Genomic DNA, 24,128 nt, shown 5'->3' on the forward strand with positions numbered 1-24,128 from the left:
TGATGGTCCCTGTCTCCTGTGCTGTTGTCAGGATGCCGTGGAGGATGGCGTGAGGTCTAGCGGGAAGCACACCAGTGTCGAGGGACTGCCTTTATAAAACCCTCACGAGCTGCCGACAGATACCAGACAGGACACGGGAGGAGGCGTGTGACACGAGGGGGAGTCTGGTGTCGTTGGGCGCCTAGGATCCGTGTCAGACATAGCAGGAAGTGCCCCTTCCCTTTCTACTGGGGACCTCCTCCAGCCACCCTTTCCTTGATGAGGAGTCGCCCAGAATGACAGGGACTCGGGAGAGAGCGAACAAGTTATTTAGCTTAGCGGAGCAGAGGCCCTGAGACGGCAGACGATGTGCCAGGGGCAGGGCCTGAGCCCAGGGCCTCACTCCTGATGGCTCCCGAGGGGGTCCCCACCTCAGCATGGTCCCTCCCCAGGCCTGCGCTGGTCTGTCTTGATTCCAGCCCCTTGCAGGGCCTCATCCCCCATCTCTTGGGGGTCTTGCCTGGCTACAACCTTCTGGAGAGGGCTAGAGGACATTCTGGAGGGGGCCCGTGGGGGGAGGGCAGCAGTTGAGTGCTGGGGGCCCGTGGGCCGGCCTGGAGGCCAGGATGTCCGCCGCGCCGCAAGGGAAGTGCTGGCAGGACAGCAGAGCTGCGGGTGGACTGTGATGGCCTGGGCACCGGGGACAAGCCCTCTGTGAATGGGGAGATGGCCCGGCGAGGGACAGCCACCTCGGCACGCTGGGTGACCTCAGGGAGCAGGGTCCTGGGGCCCAGAGAGACTGCTGGTCAGGCTGACCAAGAGGGCTGGGGACCCTCCTCGAAGCCAACTCCACATTATAGAAACTCCATTTATATAAAGTTGCTGTTGCCTTTGTGTGTGTTGTCTGCGGGTGGGTGTGGTGGCAAGGAAAGTGTGGCGGATGCTTTTGTTGACTGAAGAATTCATCATATGGATCCTTGTATATTCATGACTCTTGGTTCTTTAAAACTCTCCTGTTATCAAATATAAGGTAATATGTCATCACACCAGTAATATAATTATATTCTCTTTATATAAAATTCAAAATAAACTGATAAAGCAGAAGTCTACCTTTCTTCCCCACCCCACTTTCCTTCTGAGGGTTAACTACTCTAAAACTCAGCTGGATGAAAACAACAACAAAACGTGGTAGATTAAAAAAAAATCATGTAACAATATGGCAAGTCTAAACACTAGTGACAATAAATGTGACAAAAGCTCTCAGACTGTGTTTTTTATAAATCCAACTAGATGCTGGATTTCCAGAAGAAACACACCTACACGAAATTATCTAGGAAGGTTGAAACTAAAGAGAGTGGAAAAAGATAGACTAGTCAATGTTAAACAAAAAGAAAGTGCAGTAGTACTAATATGAGGTAATATAGTTCTAGGCAAAAGAGCATGAAAAGGAGCCAAGAGGCAAATTTACATAGATCATGGGCTGGCCAACTTTTCTGTTAAGGGCCGGATGGTAAACATTTTCAGTTTTGCAGGCTGTATGGTCTCTGCCCCAGCTGCTCAGCTCTGCCGTGTGGCATCCACAGACAATACATAAAACAACTAGCATGACCGTGTTCCAATAAAGCTTTATTGACAAGAACAAGTGGGGGGCCAGATTTGGCTTTTGCTGACCCCTGACATAGATCAAAGCTAAAACGATCCGTAAGATAGAATAATCAAGAATCTTTATATACCTAACAACATAGCTTTGAAATATCTAAATCAGAGATGGCTAGAAATAAAAGAGAATTTGACAAAGCCCCAGAAGAATGGGACTTTATAACATGGTGCTTTCAGAAGTTGACAGGTCCAGTAGACAGAGAGAATTTTGAACAACACCGTGCACTTGTTGAGGTGTGTATTTACAGATGCTTGTCGCACTATACTGTACCAGGTCTTCACTCACTCTTTGGATTTTTTTTAATCAGAGTAGTCTGGCTTATCTCTAAATGGGCTTGACAAATAAAAATCCAGAAAAAAAGCTCTGTGTCTTCAGCACTGGGCGCTTTGTACAGTCCTAGAGTTCCCCCTTATAAAATCCACCTGTCTTCTAGTATTAACCACACCCATTGTAGGCAGGGTCCCTGCCCTTGCTAGTGGTCTGTCGGGGTGTGGGGGGTGCACCCATGAAACAGAGGAGAACTGGTCAGGCCCTTTCCCTCCTTGCTCACCTCCTTGCTGTGGCTCCCTGTGCCCACAACACAACACAAGAGCTCAACCCGAGTCGGATATTCAAGGTGTCGCGTGGTGTGGTCCCAGCCAACCTGTGCAGACTCTCCTTCTCCACGAGCCCTTCCGGTTCTGTGACCTGGCCACAGAGCCTGTTTTCACCCCATCACCTCCTGCCTGTGTGTCCTTGCCCCTGGAGCGCCCCTGTCCCTCCCCATCCCTCCCAACCCCTCAGAGGTCCTCCTGCCCTACCTGGATTTGGTGGCCCACCCTTCTCTGCTTTGCTGCCCCCCCATTTATAACGCTCTTGTGTAGTCGTGACGTCTCCACGCCTGGACTTGGAGCTCCGGGAGTGGAGGTGGTCTGGTCCCCTGGCACCCCAGGAGAATGGTGTGTGTGGCGTAGACTCCCCGGCAGTGCCCCTGGAAGGAAGGCAGCATCTTTGCTGCACACCCACCAGGAGCAGAGACGTCCAACTGAATCCCGGCACCAGCCCCACACCAGTGCGTGACCTTGGATTGGTCAGGAGGCCTCAGTTTCCTCCTCGTCTGTAAAATGGGGCAGTTGGTAACATCTATCTCCTAGGGTGGTTGTGGGAACTAGGTGGGCCTGGCACCTGGTGAGCTTGTAGGACATGTCAGCTATTAGTCTGATAGTTCCCATCCAATGATTCTTTGATGTGGGTGCTCTTGATCCCATCTCATAGGTGGGGAACCGAGGCCCAGAGAGGCTAAGGCCATTCATCCGCCACACACAGCCAGGAAGGAGCAGAGCTGGGATTTGAACTGAGGTCTTTGATTCCAGCTCCCTTGCGGAGGTGCACACTGTCCCGAGGGCCCGTCCTCGAACACGCCCAGACGCACTGAGTCAGGGTCATCCGAGGTGGCTCCAGAGTGTCGCCTTCCCTGCCGGTCTCCATGGCTGTCTACTGCTGGGAAGTCAATTTGGTTTGGTCTCCTTCCTGCCCCTGTCATTCCTCCCTCGAGGAAGCGGGCTCTCTCAGTGCCATGCCAGGCTGTTGAACCCTCCACTTGTGGGATTGTGACATATCAGAGCCAGAAAAGGGGCCTCATAAATCTTGTTAAAAACATAGATTCCTGGGCTCCACCCAGGACCCATGAATCAGAATCTCCAGGGGCGGGGCCTGGGAATCTGGACGCAAAGGCCCAAAGAAGGGGAAACGCTGGCTTTTTAACCCTTTTCTCTCTCAGTGGAGGAAGGCCGGCCTGGGAGAGGAGTCTGCGGTGCCTGGAGGCCCCGTGAGCCTGGGCGACTGGAATCCCTGTCTGGACTCTGACCTGGGCTGTGGCTGCACCATCCCTCCCCTCCCTCCCCATCCCCCAGCCTTGAATCTCTAGAAACCCCGTACAATAGAAGTGGCTGCGAATGGGTGTGCAGAGACCTTCTGGAAACGCAGGCCCTGCTCGCAGACTTCCTGTGTCTTACAATGTTATCTTCAGAATAGGAAACTTTGCCCCATTTTTGCAACGCACATCCTTTGCCTGAGAGTCCGTGGTGGTGCCGGCCAGCCGGGGCGGGTCATTTCTCAGGCAGAGGCGGGGAGTCGGTCCGACAGCGATGCGAGGAAGGACTCTCTCCCTGCTACCCACAAGAACAAACAAACAGACCCTTTTGCGAAAATAATTCATGTTGGCCGAACTCATCAGGATTATTTGTTCCTTGAGCCCCGTGGTGTTGAGGACCAAGTCATTCCTCAGAGGCAGGAGCCCTAGCTGTGAGGCCCAGCCCTGCTGCCTGACCTCTGGCAAGAGATTCTGTTCTCTGAGCCTCAGTTTCCTCTTCTGTGAAGAGAGGAGGTTGGGCTGAATAATCTCTAGCCCTGACATTTAGCAATTCCCCAAGAATCCCTTAGGTTCCCTTAACTCCCCCCAAGTTTCTCTTTGAAATAAACTTGATGCTGCTGTTACACAGTATGTCCCACAGCACCCTATGATTTTCAGAGTTCCAGTAGTCCAAGAGTGGCGTGCCCCCCACCCTCAACTCTGAGACAGTCACATGACCCACTGGCGTGGTGGGTGGATTTCCAGGTGACAGAGTCCATTTTGAAGTGGGAGCCGGGAAATGACCCTCACGGGTCACAGGGAGTGAGGTTCGTACAGCCTTGCAGTTAGCTACGGGCCCGGGCCAGTGCTCGCCTCCTATAGGCCAGCTACAAAGAATGTTTATGCTGTTCCTTTTATGTCCCTCAGACTGGAAGTCTTAGGGAGGGCTATTTTGGTTTGAGGAAAAAAATACGTGTGTATAGCCCACTAAATAACTTGGAACTAACCAGAAAGAATGTTTACAAAAGCAAGAGTCTCTCTGATTTCCTTTGACATCTCCGTTATGTTCTCCTCACTTCAGCCTCCAGCACTTCCCTCGCCACAGAGTTATTAATCCCTCTGGAGAGCCTGTGTTGGAGCATCCTTGCACACAGTAGGCATTCAGTGAGCGTGAGAGAGGAGCCCAGTCTCCTAAGCAAATGCTCTTCTTGCATCTCAGTGGCACTTATGTTGGCTGGACCCCAAACCCACAATGAGTGGTTCTTGAAAACATCCTACCCACTCTTTCCCCTCAGGGAATTTGCTTTCAGGGTTTGAGGGTGGAGCTCCGCATGTTTGAAGCCTGGGCAGGGCAGCCCTCTGGGCTGGGTGGGAGCGGTCAGGAGGGGTTGCTTTGGGAAGGTAGAGATGGTCAGACTCTGGCGTGAATGACCCGCTAGGATGTGGTTCTTGGTAAGTCTTTATAAATGAGTCTGTAAAGGCCATGAGGAGGGAGAGGGCTGAACCAATTGGATGCTCAGATTTCAAACCTGTGGATGAAGATCCTTCTGATCAAACTGCGGGTCAACTGTGCAACCCATCTTGTCTGTGTCAGACTCTCCGTCTGGTGGCAGGATGCATGTATGTGGCCAGCCCCAGCTTCAGTATTTCTGTTGATCTGAACCGATGGCAATTTCTGAAGCCCTACAGGGAGGTGCAGAGGAGTTGGTAGGGGGAGAGAGAAAAGGCATCTACAATACACCTGGCTTTCCTGCCCAACAAGACCACTTCTCCCCGAAGGATACAGCAGAGAGGCCCCTACTAGCCGTGGGAACCCCTCTGAGGCTGGTCCCATCACCAGTGGGTGCTGTCAGGATCTTAGTGGTCCAGAAGATTTCTGAAATGCCCGTGAGGGCAGTAGCAGCAGGCTCTGCAGGGGCAGTGGTCACCTCTGGAACTAGGAGATGGAAGGTGGAAGGAGAAGAATCTTCTGGCCTGGAGGCTGGGTCTCACTCCCTAGCCAAGGTCAGGGGCACTCAGAGGGGCTGTGCATTCCTCAGGGGTCCTTAGGCTGGCAGACTGTGGGGTAGCGCCAGGACAGAGGCACCCCAGGGAGACTGGCGGCTCTGGGTCTCCCTGGCATGGCTCCAGTACCCACGTGCCCAGAGACACAGGCGGTTGCTCCTGACTCGGTGGCCTTGGGGACCCGCCCGGCCGGAACCTGCCATTCCCCTGTCAGTGCCGCCTCCCCGACTTGGCACGGCCGTCTCCTCGAGCTGGAGCAGCCCTCGGTATTTCCAGCTTGGCCCGCTGCCTGCCTCTCTGGGGCCTTGCAGTCTGTCCCTCCCGGGCCAGGACCAACACACCCTCTCAGCTTGACAGCTTCCCAGCCTCCTTGCCCGCAGCCTCTTCCTGCCACCCCATGCTCCCTAGGCTTATCTGTGGGCCCCTCACCTCGCCTGCTCCTCCGAAAACATCATTGACCCCCCGGAGTGAAAATGCCATTTCCTCCCAAAGAGAAAACATGAGGCCTGGCTAATTTGTAAATCATGGAGGAGGTGTAAGCGTCCTTGGTTCACCTCCTGCAGTCGCTGCCTGAGGGGTTTCCATGCGGGGCGGGGCCCCTCCCCACCCGCTCTCACGTGGAAACACCCTGGTTTGCTGGGTCCCCTGGCCTAATGCCCTAGGAAGCCCTGCTTCTTTAAGATGGGCATGAAGATAACCAGGTGGCATGTTGGCATGCTGGAGCCAAAGGCTACCACTCCTTCCTGGGCGACTGCTGAAGGGTCTGGGGGCGCTGGAGGGTCAACCTCCAAGTGGCTTCCTTTCCAGATACACAGAAAGGGAACTCTGACAACTCAGGGACTGCTCACCAATTCAGGCAGATTGGGTGGTGGGGGAATGGAAAGGATACTGTCTAAGAAACCCAGTTTTGTGATTTTCAAATAGCATAGACTGTGATGCTAACTGGATGATGTTTCCTGTTAGAGGTCATTGGGCGATCTGCTTTAGTGAACAGATCAGGGTGATTTGTAATTGGTCGCCGGTTGTTTATACAGTGCTAGTAGGATAAACAGTTCCCCTGAACCTTATTTATATTTTGCATTTGTTTATCAAAACTTTTTTTTTTTAACTTCAACCCAGCTGCTTTCGGAATTATTACCAAGTCTGGATTTATGAATCCTAATTAATGGCACTTTATATAGTATGTGCACAGTAATTTATCTTGGCAGTATGTGTGCTTTATCCAAAAGCCTCAGTATTTAGGGTGAGGAAAGCCAAAAGTGTCCCTTCCTCCCCAGAGTGTTGATATTATATGAAGACTTGGGGGACAAATCATTTGTCTTTTCAGATCAAAAGCAGACGTTGTGGCATAGATAAAGCATGAGATTTCAAACATCTTTCCTAGACTGTCCCCTAAGGAGTTGAGTTGCTGGAGCTGGACTAGCTCTGTGGACACTCCGGGATGGGTTGAGATGCTCTGGGGTGTTTGTGGGGCCAGGGGAGTGGCGGGGGAGGAGGAAGATACCACAGGACACTTGATGACAGTTTCCCGCGACAATAAATGTTTTTCCTGGTTTATGATTCTATTTGTTCCCTCTCTCATTTTTGTCCTTCACTGGTCTTAACGGCTTTTGACATTCATCCAGCCAGCATTAGCATCAACCATTACTGCTGACATGAGGTGCCCATGCTAATTTGTAGCTTAAAAGAGGGAAAAACTTTTATCACATTTAGGAAGTAAAGATCCTGCTTCTCCCAAGGGTTCAGCACTGATCTTAGAAGTGTGCTCGGATTCACAGTTAAACGTCACTGCCACAGGGGGCTAAGTTCCACAGCAAGGTTGGTCCCCTTGTTCCATCGATCACAAATTTCTTGGAGTGCTTACCCATGCAAAGACCTCCCAAAGGCTTGGCCCAGACAAAGAGGAGCTCACACTTCCATCCTCTTCCTCACCACTGCGGAAGATGCCTCAACTCAACTGTAGCCTCTCCTGGCCTCACTCACCTGGCTGCCTGTCCCTTTCCTTCATCTGGTGAGGATAAAGCCAGCCGATGAAGTTAGAGGCAGCGCCTTCCCCAGCCCGGCCTCTGGATCCGTGGCCTCTTAGCTTTTGGTCCTGGTGTCTCCGTTTCTGGCTAGTGAGAATTACCAGAGGAGAGGGCTCACCAGTTACCCGCTTCCTGCACACGCACACACAGCAGCCTTGTGTGTCAGGGGAACGTATCCCCATTTCACAGACGAGCCACCGAGGCCTGTCATGGTTTTATGAGGATGGTAGCACAGAGTTTGGGTTGGTGCTGTGGGATGGAGTTGGAAAGGAGACTTCTGGGTGTTTGGGTTTTCTGCTGTTATTTTTAAATCTGGTTTTAAGCTGTCCTTTCTTGCAGCGATGGCTGCAAGATAGGGCTGGGATGTTGTGAGATGCTCTGTAACTAAAAGGGCCTGGCCTGCGAGTTCCCCACCAAGGAGGAGGAGGAAGTGGTTAGGTGGCCAGGAATGCAACCTGCGCCTCCCAGATTAATTAATAATTGAGAGCTGGCCCCCAGCCAGGCGGAGCCACGAGAGATACAGCGAACAAAGAGTGGTTAACTATGGTGGGGGAAGGAAAAGTTTGACTTTGCCTGTGGCTAAAAGGGAAATTCACAATGGCCCTGATTTATGGGCTGAATTACTGGGGATCCTCCTTAGTGGGCCCGACTTGGGCATGTGCTCCAGGAATGCAGACGCTGGTGGCCTGCAGGGCCATTTGTGCCCATGGGGAAGGGAGGGGGAAAGGTTGGGGGGCAGCATGGCAGGCGCCAGCCTTGGAGGGAGGTACAAGTCACACCCGTGGGAGACGGCAGGGAAAGGGACTGCCCTGACCACCTGGTGGAACTAGGTGTAGGCTAGAAGTTGAGCGCCCACCAGGTCTCACTCTGCAAGGAGGAATGGAAGGAAGAGTGGGTGTGGAGTCTGGTTACCCTGGGTTCAAATTCTGGCTGACTGACTATGTGTCCTTGGGCAGGGGGCTTAACCTCCCTGCACCTCCATTTCCTTCTCTGTAAGATACCTGCCTCCTAGGATTTAGGATTGTTCCCTGGGTTAAATGAGATGGTATGTGTGGACAGCCGGTGCTCCAGAGCAGCTGGATTCCCATGGGATGCCTGGAGATGAGATCTCAGTAACGACCTGGCAGTGGCACAAGGCACCTGCAGCAGCTCTAAGCAGGGTCTTTATGTAGCAAATTTCTGCTGATGTTTGCTGGGCCCGTGCATGCCAAGTGTGTGCTGCTTGCTAGGGTAGAAACAATTATTTAACCCCGTTCCCCAAGAGCCCTTCAGGCTTCCCCATGGTTCCAGAAGGCATGGGCATTGCCTTCAGTTGGGTTCAGCCCAGTTGTCTCCCTGGGTCCCTTGTCTTTTCTAGAAGAAATCAAGTATTATGAACGGGATCATGGAGAAAAAGCCATGTGCCCCTCTTAGCTGAGAAGTTAGCCTTGGGAATAGAAGAGCAAAGAGAAGTACAGTTGACAGGTGCGACCATTGCCCCTGCATTATTGCTGCATTGACTCGAGTCATGCAGCGTGTGCCCATGTGTATCCAGACACAGGCTAAAGAATTACTTTGAGAAATATGAACTTGTTACTGAGGTGACGGCTTACCTTCCCCAGATGCGTGGCGGGAGGCAATGACAGTGGAAGGAGCACCTCCAGCCTCAGAAGACACAGATGAGCCCTGATCCTACTTCCTCGTTAACCCTGTGGACGGCGGGGCAGTCACCCAACCTCTCTTGAGTTTTAGATTCCATAACCTAAAATTGGGTCATTTACGAATGGGCTGGCGAATTGGAAAACCTTCCACAGTTGAAAACAGCATCCCACCATCACCACTGATAGGGATGGAGCCACTTTCTTGGCTTGGGCTACAGGGGCTATGGGAACCAAGTGTGGCCTCCTCCTGCTTTGGAAACCAGTCTTGGACTTGGAGTTGAGGCATGGGGCCCAGGTCTGTGGGGCTGTGTCCACCTGCCAACCTGATGGGATGGACAGACTGACTGGCTCCCTCTCTTCTCTGCACCTCCTGCCCCAGATCAGACAAGCCATCCCTTTCCAGGCAGCTAGAGCTTGTGCATGGCCAGCACCAAGCAGTTAGTCACTGTACCTGCACACAGTAGCACAGCCGAAAACAGGAGACCGGGCTGCAGGGGTGAGCTTCTGCCAACGGGTGGGTCATTTTGCAACATTTTTGCAGGGAACGTTGAAATCTCATGTTACTGTATTCTTTACAGCAAATACTAATATTTAATTGTGGCTTAATGATCTCTCCAGTCAATATTAGCTTTTTGCTTATGATAAAGCACTCCTGTTTGTTCCAGAAATATACAAGAATGGTCCAGGCAACCCTCACTTTAAGAAAATTCAGTATGTATGTTTCTGCCTTCACTAAAGAGGCATGGGTTCTGTACCTTTGTGTTATAAAAGGATATTTTCAAGGATGGGGTTTAATGCAAGGATTATTTTAAAATTGAATGCCCCCGCCTCTGGGAATTTAATTTGGGGGTGTTTATCCCAAGGTGCATCTTTAGTGTAAATCAACGCCGGTATACGACTTGCAAAGGTTACGTGATGCTGTCTCGTGGATAAATAACAGCAGGCCAGTGTTAGATGGGGTTTCTTTCTGAGAGCTTTGCAAATAAGAAAACCAGCCTCCGACCCTGTCGTTTGGCCCTTCCATTCAGAGCCGTGCTCCCTGGTCCCTTCACCCTCATGGACTCAGCCAGCCAGAGAAACTAAATCCACCCTCATTACCAGATGAGATGACTGTAGGTTTTTGGTGATTTTTAAAAAAAAATTCTTTTGGGCCACGGAAACAATCCTTGCACATAGTGAGCTCATCTGGCATTCCATTGGCTGCATCATGAGGATCAGCAAGTGGGAACACTGCTTCCCCTGCCACCCCTCCAACATCCTGGCCTCTGGGCATCAGTGGTGTCATCCGTGTAATGGGAACAGAACAGCTGCTGCACCTTTTCAAACCTGGGAAAACCCCAGCAATCAAAGGTAAAATTCCATTCAGTGCCCCATTGTTGAGTGCACCCTTGGTGGCACTGTGGCAGGTCCCAGGGGAGGAGGGGCAGAGATGAGTGCAGCCTAATTCCGGGCCAGCCTGCTCGCAGGTGGATGGGGTGAAGCCACATGCCCTCCTGCTGACAGCACAAAGTAGAGTGTCACAGAGGAGGTTCCGATCCAGGGACTGAGGAAGGCTTGTCGGGGGAGGTGACATGGGGGCTTGATGGTTAAGCAAGCATCTGACACACTGGGGAATGGGGGAGGAACTCATACTCATCGAGGGCCAGTTACTCTTGTTGGGCGCTTCACGCACCCCCTCGACCCTCTGAGTGAGGTATTATGGGAGAGGAAGCCAGGAGTCAGCAGAGCAGCCTTTGTGGCTGTGTCGTACGCCCCACTCAGGGCCCGTGCTCTGAAGGGGCCGCCACTCACTTTAATGCTCTGCTTTCACCACTGAAATTCTGAGTAATTTTTGAACAAGGAGCCCTGCATTTTCATTTTGCACTGGGCCCCAAAAGTTACGCGGCTGGTCCTGGCACTCAGAGATGTAGCTACCTGCCCATGGTCACAGAGCCCTCTCTGCTGCCCGTATTCTCAGGGAGCCTTCCAGATCAAGAGAGAGTGGGGTATCCAAGGCACAGGATGCTAGGGGATCCCACAGCAGGAGACAGGGAGGCCAGGGATGTGAGGAGTGGGGCTGGGGGCGCTCACCTGGGTAGCCCCTGGGATGGGTCTGCACCAGTGTGGGTTCCTGCGCCTGAAGCTGAGACAGGCTGAGTGAGGGCAGTGTTGAGGCACTCTGCTTTGATCGCTTCAGATCGGGTCCAAGTAGAAGTCTGAGGCAGGAGCTTTGCTAATAAAACTCAAATTGTATTTGGGATATTAAAAAAAAGACAGAGGGGCCCCGAACTCTCCCAGCCCTGGGAGTCTGCAGGGCGAGAATGTGCCCAGAAAGGGGCTTTCCTGAAGCACACCGCCGTCTGCCACACACCAGCCTCCCTGCACTTCTGACACGCTCCCAGGCTGTCCCCATCTGAACCCCTAAAGGGCTGATTTCGTTCTCTGTGGTCTCAGATTCAACAGGAAAGTCAAAGTTGGGTGGACTCAGCAAACTGTGGCACTTAAAGCCTAAGACGAAAACCCACGCAGAGCGGACTAAGAAAAGAACCCCCCAAACCAGGGAGGGGTTGGGTTTGTGTGTGAATTCAGGAATGGGGCCATCAGCAGTGCAGCCCCGCAGGCAGGGAGCAGTTGGGGCCCCTTCCCTTCTCACAACTGGGCCTCCTTCCTGGGGACCCAGGTCCCCAGCGTCATTATCTTGCACAAATAGTGTTATTTTAGAATCTCTCCAGGGGCAATATGAAAAGCCAGACTTTCCCACCCCAGGGGTCTCTGGGTAAGAAAACAAACAAACAGACTCAGAGGCTGACTTGGTGATAAAACAAAAGGACTTGGAATGGGAGCAAAGTTCAGAGCCTTTTGTTGCAGGAACTGCTGATCGCTGTCTCCCCCATCACAGGCACTCTCCACCGTCCTTCCCTCCCAGGGCACAGGGAACCAGAATCCCCCCCACTCACTTCCTTGCCAGAGGTCTGAGTGCTTTCCCTGCCCTGCTTCCTTGGCATCTTGTCTTTTCTGGCTTAGATGGTTGGGGTTCCTTTAGGAGGCTCAGTGGGCAGGCACGCCAGTGTTTCTGGTGCGGAGTCTGATCGATCAGCTCTGAGGGAGGAGATCAATCTGATGGCAGCCTCAGTGTGGCCCTCAGAAGCTGGAGCTGCCTGCAGTGTTGTTAAGAAGGGAGCTTGGACCACAGACCACTGAGGCCTGGGCAGAAAAGCCCCTGCTCCCCGGGCAGGAAGGCCAGATGGATGCTGATGGAAGCGGGGCCCCAGCTTCCTCCTCCTGCCGGAGCAGTAGGTCCTAGGGAAAGTGTCTTTGGAGGAGATGCTGAGCAGGCCTGTGTATGAGATCCCCAGTGAAAGCTTGTTTTATGTCAGGGTTGCCAGATGAGTTCATCTTTTCAGGATTTGTTTGAATGCTGCACGAGATAAAAGAATGGAAACCTTACCCACCTCAGCCCAGGCTGCCACTTTGTTCCACCAGAGATGAGGGGCCGAGCAGGTCAGGTCAAGGCGCCAGGGCTGAATGAAAGGCCTTCCTGCAGGGCCCCGCAGGTGGCCACTGACTGTCCATATACCTCTGTCCCTCCCAAACCCTCCAGGGGGTGCGGGGGGGTGCTCCGAGGACTTCCCAAAAGAGCAGAGGGAGCAGATGGGCAGCACGAAGGGCCGGCAGAGAGAGGGTGGGCTCAGAGTCGGGCCTCCTGGCCTGCACTGCTGTGTGGCCTCCCCGGTTGGGGGGTCTGTCCTCTGAGAATGGGGACGTTCAAAAGAGAGAAGGGATGAAGAGCAGAGAGCACTGCGTCCTCCCTGCCTCCAGGACTCAGCCAGGGTTAGCAGCCCTTGGTTATGGCAGCGCCTCTAGAAAATGCTCAGTGTTGGGGAGGGGGCTGGGAGTGTGTGGGAGAAACTACACCTAAAAACCAAAATGTATGTGTTTGCAGGGCTGCACAGCAGGCCACAGATAGCTGTTACAAGGCATGCTATTTGAGACGCCCCTGCCCTCCCGGGAAGGTGGGCAGGGGCCCTCACATGGCTACATCCAAGGACCCCTGTGAATGTCCAGTCTTTTTAGAGCTTCCACGTGCTGGCTTGGAGTGGATGTGGCTGGATTATGTACGCAGTCCCTGTGCCATTACTTGGCAGTCCTCTGGGGGTTTGCAGCCCACAGGGATGCCCACGGGAGTGATGCAAAGTCCCCTGTCTCTAAGCCAGGATAGATGTGGACTCGAATCCCAGCTTTGCGGCTTCCTAGGTGAGCACTGTGGACACGTTACCTGACTCTCAGGCCTCAGCTCCTTCCTCTCACGGTGGGAAGGATGGAGAGGATCAACAGTATGTGGAGATAGTGCTTTCAGAGTGCTTCATACTCTGCCCGGCTTTTGGTAAAGGTTCATTAAATGTTGGCTGGCATATTATTATTACTATTATTAATGACTGGTTCATTTTATTATTATTATTACTGCTGCTACTATTATGACTTCTCCTTGATTCTCAACTCCATTGGCACATCTTATCTTTGCAGGTATTATCACCTGAAATGAATACCCTTATAAACGATACAGGCTGACTCAATCTATTAAATAATGTATACAAATAATATAGACGGATAAGACTGTATGGTGGTAATGATATTAGTAAAAATAATAATATTTGTTACTTAGGGAGTGCTTATTTTGAACCAGGCGTTGATGCACTTGAAGTTAATCCCAGCAGCCTGGTGGAGTAAGCCTGAGTGCATCCCTATTTTATAGATTAGGAAACTGAGGCCCGGGGGCGGGGTGCCACCAGTCACTTACCGAAGATTCCACAGCTGGTGAGTGGCAGAGCTGGGATTCACATGCAGGCAGCTTTGCTCCTGGGCCCCTGCTCTGAATCCAGCCCTGTGGTAGGAGACGCCCCACCGCTCCCGGCCGGGTTGCTAATTTCTGCTGTGACCTTGGTGAGTGAGTTTACCTCTCTGGGCCTCAGTTTTTGCATCTGCAAAATCACGAATTTTGGTCACGTGGACTGCGTGTTTCCTGGCCTCACTCCCCGCCTTGCTAGCATTCTCCCTTTGCACTTCCGTCTCACTCCATCTTGGGGGAAAAGCCCCCAAGCAGAGTGGCTGGTTGACTGCCTGGAGGGTGGTAGCAAGCACAGTGCTTGGCCCCGGAGACCAATGGCCGAAAGAGCCCCCGAGGTGGACCCTGCGCAGGCGGTGGCTGTGGCCAGACCTCCCGTGATGTAATAACCGATTAGGAACTTCCTCTTGGAAGCCTGGCTTCCTCTAGGAGCCAGAGGTGCTGGAGCCGAGGTGGGGGGTGGGGAGGGGCGGGTGGGAGCGAATAAGAGGAAACTCCTGTCAGCTGGGCCCTGCTTTTGGAAAGCATTCAGCAGAGGCTAGTTCTAAGCTGTTGACCATTAACATGGCCCCGTGCACATTCTTTCTCTGCTTTTACTGCCGGAGCCCGGTGGATAAAGGGCCGGTCTCCCCCTCCCTTAACAAAGAAAAAAAAAGAGCCTCTAATTAATGCTGCATCTCTGGACTTGCTGCAAAACCCGAAGCCATTTCTGCAGCTTAAAATGACAAAGGAAGGTTAAGTGGAAACTCCTTTTTTCCCCTTAAGTTTGATAACAAAAACTACTTATCTAATGGGCAAACAAGGCTTTTAAAGGGGTGTTAGGTTAACTAGATGCAGGGCCACGTAATTACTCCCAGGCCTAGGAGCCGCAGATGAAAAGCTGAAAAGCTGCCGGTTGGACGGGAACTTGAAGCCACAGGCATGACAGGGGACAGAAGGAAGGAGTTTTCCAGGAGAGCAGGAGGCCCAGCATGGCCCTGTGAAAAGGGAATTGGAAAAGCCAGCTCTGGGCTGCTCTCTGGCTCTGCCACCAACTTACTGAGTGACCCTGGGCAAGTCACTTAACCTCTCTGGGCCTCTGGGTCTCCGAGTCTCCCTTCGCGGCTCTTGGTGGGGTCTGGGTTGTGCTCATTGAGGTGTGGCTGGACTGGCTCTTTCCATCCAGCCCCCGGAGAGGCAGGGAGGCTCCCCTGCCCAAGAGGGAGTGGAGCGGCAGCAAAGGCTTTGAACACAGAGGGGCATGAAGGGCCCGGCCTCCTGCAAATGCCCCCAGCGGCTCCCTTAGAGTCTGAGGGATCAGAGACTTTAATCCGGGCGCATCTCCGGTTCCTTCTGCAGGATGACCAAGTCCAAGGCGGTTTGGCCAAATGGAAAGGGGGGAGTCACGAGGAAAACAAGCTGCATCGCGTGTGCTCAGGCTTTTGGAGCGTGCAGCCCACGGGGGAGCACACAGGAACGTTCCTGCCCTTTGTTTTGACAGAAAACTGCTGATTCGAAGAAGCTAAAGGCTTTTCTTGGGATTTCAGCTCTCCCCGCCTCCCCAAACTGCAGTTGGCCCCCTCGGTGCCCCAGCACCCCCACAAAATTACACGTTGGGCTCGCAGCACCCAGTGGGCAGAGAGGCCGGGAAGAAGGAATGCCAACCATTGGAGGGGCCGGCTCCTCCAGGCCAGGGACTGGGCCTATTGTGGGCCAGCCTCTTCCTGCCCACCGCAGGCATCCACCACCCTCTGGTGGCAGGAATGTGGGGCCACCCGGAGGCTGGGCCCCCTGCCCGGCCTGGAAACACAGGGGCTGTCCCCTGGGCCACTGCGGAGCCCTGCTGAGGCCACTCCAGGACAGCCCCAAGGAGCTGGCCTGGAAGCACATCCCCACAGTCTTCATTTTCATTCTTTCAGGGCATCATACCCACAGTGACGCGCACAGCTCTTACGCGCACAGGTCGTGATTGCTGACAGTGTGTACACCTGCGTTCCCGCTGTAGCAATCATGATCTCCATCACCCCAGAGAGTCCCCTCACGCCCCTTCCCGGTCGTCGCTGCTGCCCAGCGGGAGCCCCTGTTCTGAATGCTGTCACCGCAGGTTAGGTCTGTCTGCTCACGCAGTTCATGTAAATGGAAACCAACAGCATGTCTTCTGTGTCTGGCTGCCTCCATCAGCACCATCACTTGAGAGTTCCCCTCACTGGTGTGTGTTTCAGCAGTTCGTTGCTTTTTATTGGTGAGTCGTGTTCCAGGGTATGGATGTACCTGATTTTTGTTTATCCATTATCTTGGTCTGTCTGGGCTGATAGAACAAAAATACCATAGACTGAGTGGCTAAAACAACACATGCTCCTCTCTGTTCTGGAGACGAGGAAGGCCAAGATCGAGGTGCTGGCGCATTCGGCATCTAGTGAGAGCCCATTTCCATTTCCTGGTTTCTAGTTGGACATGTTCTCGCTGTGTCCTCACGTGTGGAAGGGGTGAGGGAGCTCTCTGGGGTCTTTTTTAAAAATTTTATTTATTTATTTATTTATTTATTTATTTATTTATTTATTTATTTGAGGAAGATTAGCCCTGAGCTAGCATCTGCTGCCAATCCTTCTCTTTTTGCTGAGGAAGACTGGCCCTGAGCAAACATCCGTGCCCATCTTCCTCCACTTTATACGTGGGACGCCTGCCACAGCATGACATGCCAAGCAGCGCCATGTCTGCACCGGGGATCTGAACCAGCGAACCCCGGGCCACCAAAGCAGAATGTGGGAACTTAACCACTGCACCACTGGGCCGGCCCCTCTGGGGTCTCTTTTATAAGGGCACTAATCCCACTCATGAGGGCTCCCCGCTCCTGACCTAATCACTTCCCAAAGACCCCACCCTCCTGGTACTATCACGTTGAGGGTTAGGATTTCAACATAGGAATTTTGGGAGGGCACAAACATTCAGTCCATCACATCTCTTCTCTTGTGGACGGACATCTGGGTGATTATGAGCAGAGCTGCTGTGAACGGTCACTAAATCACGGAAATTCAGAGCTCATTGTTCAGACACGAAGACTGAGGCCAGGAGAAGGAAGGGGCCAGATCGACCCCAGACACAGTGCCAGACTGCGCCTCTCCGCTCCTCCTCGGCCCGGAACCCTCCCAGCCAGGACCCGGAGTCTGGCTGGGAACTAGGCCAGGCCCCAAGCAGGGGCTTGTGAGCCGGAGTTTTGGTCAGAGTGCGGTCATCTTTGATGTTGTTCACTCGGTCTGACTCCCCGGTATTTATTTGCAATTAAGGAGCTGGTTCCTAATTAGGCTGATGGCGAGACCACAGCCTTGGAGCCACAGGAGAAAAAGATCTTCTGCAAGGGACTGTCCCCTCGCACCCTGAGTGGCAGCCCAGGCTGCAGACAAGAGGTGTGGTGGGTGGAGTGGGGCTCTGCGAGTGAGAAGAGCAGAGGGGACGTGGGTTGGGGGTGCCTGCCTTCTCACTCGCAGAGAGCACGTCAGCTTGTATCGGACACCCTGCGCGAGATCCGAATGCATGTATGCACGAGTGTGTGTGTGAATAGCAATGGCAGCCCTTGGTTCTAGAGGTCGAGTTATCCCTGGCTTCCTTCTCCATTCCTTTGCTTACTGAGCACCTTTTTCACCTCGGGTGCCAGGCTAGGAGCTAAACCTTAACATCCGCAAAGTGCTCTGCAGTTCGCAAAGGGCATTGCTGTCCACTGTCCTGTTTGTAACCTCCCATGGCGGTGACGCTGGGTCATGACCCCCAACACCCCTAAGGAGCCCTGGCCTTTGAAGGGTCAGGCCAGCACTCAGACCAATAAATAGACAGCTGCTTCTTTCCGCCCCCAGTGGATCTGCTTCTGGAGTTTCCAGAAAACCCAAAGACAGACTGTGTGAGAGAGGCACTCGGTTATGAGTAAGTCCATTTTACAGATGGAGAGACTGAGGCTTGGAGACATTCAGCGGCTTGTCCACGGCCGCACATCCAGTCGGTGATGAGAGGCTTAGATCTGTCTCACGCTGAAACCTTTCGGCTCATGTGATAAGGAGTAGATTAGAATTCTGGGGTGGCAAGCTCTGGTCCCAGTTCTGCCACCCACTACCCTGTGTCCAGGGCGAGTCACCCTATACCCCCAGGTGCCATCTTTGGGGCACAAGGACATTTGACTCAATCAGTGGTTCCTCCAGGCCAGTCTCAGGATTGTTTCATTGGTCCACAGTGAAAGAAATAAGAAAATTTCTTATAATCTAAATGTATTAACTCTAAAATTTCTGATTTAGGTCCTACCTATTCTGTTAGTATCAAATGACACTTTGTTTTGTGCCAGGGATAGTAGATGGTCTTGGGGTTTTTGGGAAGTCCATACATGACAAAATAAGCTAGTGAAAACCCTGTGACGCCCCAACCCCTCTGGTGAACAGCGCATTGGTGTGAAAGCCCAAAGTGTTGGGGCTCCCTGGACAAGATGAGGTCAGAGGGGCCCTCAAGCTCTGGAGCCCCGAGAGCAGGGTGTGGACAGGGAGGCCCCTAGCATGGTGATGGGCTCCTCTCTGGCTTGCTCTCGGGATCAGCCCTGAGACCTAAGTCCTCGCCATCAAGCCCACCTGCTGCGCAGGATTCCCATGGGGTGAGGGTGAGGGCAGAGTGCCCAGTGACGCTTGGGATGTATTTGACTTCCTTCCTCTTTGCCTGGAGTGTGTCCCAAGAGCACCCTAGGGGTACGGGCAGCCTTGGCACAGACGCAGAGGGGACTGACCCCACCCCTTCCGAACTGCGAGTCTAGACCAGCCAGGGGCACTGACACCTGCTCAGGCCAAGAGAGGGGCTGCATTTAAGCCTGGAGGCACACAGGAGGGAGAGGTCAGAGAGGGCTTCTCAGAGGTGGCAGCCCATCTCCTGGAATTTGGAAGGCTTGGCCAGGAGCCCAGGCCCAATGAGGTGTCACCCAGGCTGCTCAACCAGAGGCCGCAGGAGGTGTCCCAGGCGCTGTTCCCGAGCCAGACGGCTGGGGCAGGCCGGCCCCAGGGCAGTTCTACGGGGTTCGTCCCTAAGCCCAGGATACCATCCCCCTGAGGGGCACTGGGGCACTGAGGCAAGGCCGGGGACACAGGTCTTGATGAGGTGGGGGTAGATGGTGAGGGACATTTGGCTTGGCTGAGGTGGGAGGAGCTAAGAGGAGGAAACAGGAAGTCCCACCTGGCTTTTAATTGAAAGCCTTTTGGGAGCTGGGAGGGAAGAAGTGCCCCACCCCCCAGCCCAGAACCCTCCCCCCACACTCCCCACTGTTCAGCTGCTTCTTTGCTTTTACAATGGAGCGGCTACACCCTGGGGCAGAGCTGCCACTTTATGACTGGGTGGCCCTCTCTGAGCCTGGTCTGTAAAAAGGGGACAGCAGGAGTCCCTCACCAGTGAGACTGTAGGCCAAGGACTTGGGGGGTGAAGGCCTTTCATTTATGGGGTGGGGAGTGACTCAGCGGCCTGTGGGTAAGCACCTGTAGGACTCACAGACCATAAAAGCAGTTGTGGTTACAGAGAGGGAAACTGAGGCTTAGAGAAGGGGAGGGGCTTGCTCAGTGCATGGGGGTCAGGGAGGAGTCTGCCTGGAGCATGGAGAAGAGCTCCCCTCCAGAGTGTGGCCTGGTACTGATGCCAGCTCCAGCACTCACTCCTGTGTACCCTCTCCATCAGTTGGGGCGCCACCAGGGGCCTCAGTTTCCTCACCTGTGAGATGGGGTGCTGATAGAGGTGACTCTGGCGAAAAAGGCACCCAGCTCATGGACGGCACTCAGGGATGCCTGTGGCTTGGCGCCCAGCATCCTCCAGGCACAGCTGCTTTGCTTTCCCACCTCTCTGTGCCTCATGCACTGAAGGAACTCCTGTTACTTGGTGGGAAGGCTGGTGCTGGAGTTTCATGGGCAGGCCAGGATGGTGCTGCTTTCCTGGATCTTGGGAACTCTCAGACTGGTGCCAGATGGATGGATGGAGAGAGGGCCAATGGTTTGGGGCCTTCCTGACTGCCTACCTGCTGGGACTGGCCAGCTTGGTCACCCCCCACGGGCTAGAGCTGGCTTTCTGCCTGCTAGCTAAGGGAGGGCAGGGAGCAGGGCCTCTTCTCTACCCCCCTGACCATCAGCAGGAACCATGAGACGCCTGGATGGAGACTGTGAGGCAAAATGATATGTCCTCAGGGGCTGGCTTGGGGAACTGTGGCTGGGACCTTAATGCCAGGCGGAGGGTGAGGGGCATGCCATTTGAGGCCGTGCCCAGCCCAAGGCCAGGGCAGAGCTGGCAGCCTACAGGTGGAGGCCCCTCGGGCACACAGTTTCCTGCCTGGTGGCTAGGCGGGCCTCCCAGTGCCTAAGAGGCTGTCAGGGGCCCGTCACCCTGCTGCTCTGAGGCTTCTAGGCGGGGCTGGGCTGAAGGCAGACAGCTGACCTCACCCCGGCTCCCGAATGGAACTGTTAGCAGTGTTTTCTCCCTCAGGTTTGGCTGGACTTTGCTCAGTTTCTCCTGGAGAAGCCAAGCTGTAAAGTGCCTGGCTGTGTTCTTATCAGGCCTCCCGCAGAACGCCTCCCGCAGAACCTCTCCCTCCATGCCAACCCCCAGCCGGGGGCCTGTGTGGGGACATGTCACCTCGCTGGGCAGACATGGGTGCCCACCTGCTTCTCAGAGCTGTGAGCTCAAAGCAAAGACCAGAGTCAAAAGGCTTCGGAATCTGAGCAGCTGGTCTCACACGAGAGCGGGGAGGATAGGGCTACCCTTGGAGACCGGCCCCGGATATGTGTGGGCTCAGGTCTGGTCTCAGAAAATTGTTAGATTCATCCAGACACACAGAGACGCCCCAAGCTGGAGTGAGAAGGGACTCTAGCCATCATCTAGGCCACCCCTTGGCTGTCCGTGGGGAAACTGAGGCCCAGAGAGAAGCAGCACACAGCTGCGAGAGCTGGCAAACTCTGGAGCCCCTGAGGGGTGATTCTATTTAGCACTGGGAGACCCTCAGCTTCTGTCTCAAAGAGGTGCCTGCAGTTCTGGTGAAAACCTGCCCTTCCTGCCGGGAGAGCCAACTCAAGGGGCAGGTCCTGGGAGACTGGGCATAATGCTCGAGGCCACGATTTCGGCTGGGAGAGACCCTGGAGCCAACCTCCCCCCACCCCACCCCCACCGCCTTCCTATGCCTGAGTCCCCTCCAAGTGGTAATTATGCCCCATAATAGCTTAGCCCCGCTCTGTCCAGGTTGAGGCTGGACTGACCAGGTTCAAACCCTGGCCATGCCCCTCCCTAGCTGTGTGGCCTTGGGCACGCTGCTGGTGTCTGCCAAGTCTTGGATCCCCATCTGTAAAATAGGAGAAGGTGGCCTCCCCACAGTGATTGCAGGACACAGCGAGGCCATGTGTAGAGTAAGAAGTGCCTGCCCAGTCCCCGGGATGTTGTAGGCGCTCCTGTTCAGGCCCTCCTCTGGGTGTGTGGGTGTTCCTCTCTGCTCGCTTGTAAAATGCTATGGGCAGGGGCCAGGCAGGTGTGGTTCATCTGTGTACCCACAGAACCTAGCACGCAGTAGATGCCTTGCCTTCTCTGCAGATTCATAGCCTTTGTCTTCTTTGTGTGTGGTGTGGTAAGGGGATGTCCTACTGTGTGCTAAATTTCTTGAGGACAACCTGGTACGCAGTAGGTGCTCTCAAGTGTGTTGAATGCTAGAAACGCCACCCAACCCCAATTGTCCAGGCCGCAGTGCCACCTCGGCTCCCCTCTGCCACCTGCTTCCCCATCCCGAATAACATCCCGGTGCCCTGTGCTTGCCCCACAGACGCCAGCATGTCTCCGGATGCCACCAAGCCGAGCCACTGGTGTAGCGTGGCCTACTGGGAGCACCGGACACGTGTGGGCCGCCTCTACGCGGTGTACGACCAGGCCGTCAGCATCTTCTACGACCTACCTCAGGGCAGTGGCTTCTGCCTGGGCCAGCTCAACCTGGAGCAGCGCAGCGAGTCGGTGCGGCGCACGCGCAGCAAGATCGGCTTCGGCATCCTGCTCAGCAAGGAGCCCGACGGCGTGTGGGCCTACAACCGCGGCGAGCACCCCATCTTCGTCAACTCCCCGACGCTGGACGCACCCGGCGGCCGCGCCCTCGTCGTGCGCAAGGTGCCCCCTGGCTACTCCATCAAGGTGTTCGACTTCGAGCGCTCCGGCCTGCTCCAGCACGGGCCCGAGCCCGACGCCGCCGACGGCCCCTATGACCCCAACAGCGTGCGCATCAGCTTCGCCAAGGGCTGGGGGCCCTGCTACTCCCGGCAGTTCATCACCTCCTGCCCCTGCTGGCTCGAGGTCCTCCTCAACAACCACAGATAGCGGCCGCCCGGGCAGCCCGCGCCTGCCCAGCCGAGGGGCCGGTGCCCAGAGACACAGCCCCCTGGACGAACCCCCCAGATATCATCTACCTAGATTTAATATAAAGTTTTATATATTATATGGAAATATATATTATACTTGTAATTATGGAGTCATTTTTACAATGTAATTATTTATGTATGGTGCAATGTGTGTATATGGACAAAACAAGAAAGACGCACTTTGGCTTATAATTCTTTCAATACAGATATATTTTCCTTCTTTTCCTCCTTCCTCTTCGTTATTTTTTTTTTTTTTTAAGAAAATGATACAGCAGAGCTAGGTGGAAAAGCCTGGGTTTGGTGTATGGTTTTTGAAATATTAATGCCCAGACGAAAAGCTAATCCCAGCCACCCATTGATAATAAAGTATTCGCATTATAGTTTTTTTTTTTTTTTTAACTGTCTTCTTTTTAACAAAGAGGGACACACAGGGCTTGTGGGTTTCTCATCCATCAGGCATCCTGAAACTTGATTTTAATCTTCTATGGGATAAAGAGGGGAGGGAATAAATTGAAGTGGGAGGAAGGAGATCCGTTTACTCTTAAGGCCGGAGAAGGTTCTGTTCTTGCTTCCTGCCCTCGCCTGTGGTGTGTCCGCAGGATGGAAGAGGAGGCCATGCGTCCTGGGGAAGCGCTCCCGTCTGAGGGGGGAGGCGCATGCTCCGGCCTGGACGGGCTCCCGGGTGGTGAAGGCTCAGGTCAGCCCCTCCAGGCTCTGAGCTACACACCAGCTCAAAGAAGACACTCCTTCTCGCTACTTTGGGGAGATGGCCTGAGGAAGAAAGACCGAGAAGGAAAGATGACCTTGTAGAACCCAACTGAGCCCCAGGGTGAAGCTCCTGTTAGGACGGAGACAATCTACCCTCCTACCCCCTTCACCAAATAGCTCAGAACCTGCCCATCTGGGGCTTGTCCATGATTTATGCAAAGGCAAGTGGCTTTCTACTCTGTAAAAGGGAAAAATTGAGTCCTGGAACGATAAATGACTAGCTCATGAGCCGGATCAAGGTTAGAAGTTACATCTAATTGTAGGACCAGAGCCATATTAAATCCGTTTTCTCGCTTGAGAAAACTCAAAAAAGAAGGCCTCCTTGGCCAAATAACTAAGGGGAACGTTACATTGTCTATCTTTCTTGGAGATTTAGATTAGCATATTAAATGCTCTGAGAAGTCCTGTGTATTATCTATTGCTCCATAATAAATTATCTTGAAACTTAGCAGCTTGAAACAGCTAACATTCATTATCTCACACAGTTTCAGTTTCTGCGTTCAGGAATGCAGGAGCAGCTTAGCTGGGTGGTTCTGGTTCTGGGTCTCATGAGGCTGCTGTCAAGCTGTCGGCCGGGGCCGCAGTCATCCGAGGCTTCACTGGGGCTGGAGGCCTCACTTCCCAGCTCACGTGGCTGTTGGCTGGAGGCCTCAGTTCCTCATCACGTAGGCCTCGTCACCGGCCTGCTTATGGCGTGGCTTGCCCCAGAGCAACTGATCCAAAAGAGAGACGAAGGGGAAGCTGCCATCTTTTGTAACCTTATCTTGGAAGTGACGTGCCATCACTTTTGCTGTATTGATCACACAAACCATTCGTGCTTTGATGTGGGAGGGACCACACAAGAATGGATGCCAAGGAGGTGGGGATTATGGCCACCACATCCTCCAAGAAATACACCATTTACTTGTTTCTTGAAGTTCTTTGCCAGTGGACTCTTTCCCCACCCCTGCTGATCCTGTCCCCACACCCAGGCACACTGGTGCCTCTGGGCTGGCCACTGCTGACTGCGGGACACCCCAGGGCACCACCCT

At 53.7% G+C, this 24,128-nt stretch overlaps 1 protein-coding gene across 1 annotated transcript in view; it reads left to right on the forward strand.

The window, feature by feature from the left end:
* SMAD6 (SMAD family member 6) overlaps positions 1-22,709 on the forward strand; it is a 73,355-nt gene extending 50,646 nt beyond the window's left edge. The window contains exon 4 of the mRNA XM_046655364.1: positions 21,747-22,709. Within this exon, the coding sequence (XP_046511320.1) occupies positions 21,747-22,288 (542 nt within the window). The 3' untranslated portion in view covers positions 22,289-22,709. The remainder of the gene's footprint in view (positions 1-21,746) is intronic.
* Positions 22,710-24,128: the final 1,419 nt, after the last annotated feature.

Source organism: Equus quagga, chromosome 2 (genome assembly GCF_021613505.1).
Source record: "Equus quagga isolate Etosha38 chromosome 2, UCLA_HA_Equagga_1.0, whole genome shotgun sequence".
Lineage (NCBI taxonomy): Eukaryota > Metazoa > Chordata > Mammalia > Perissodactyla > Equidae > Equus > Equus quagga.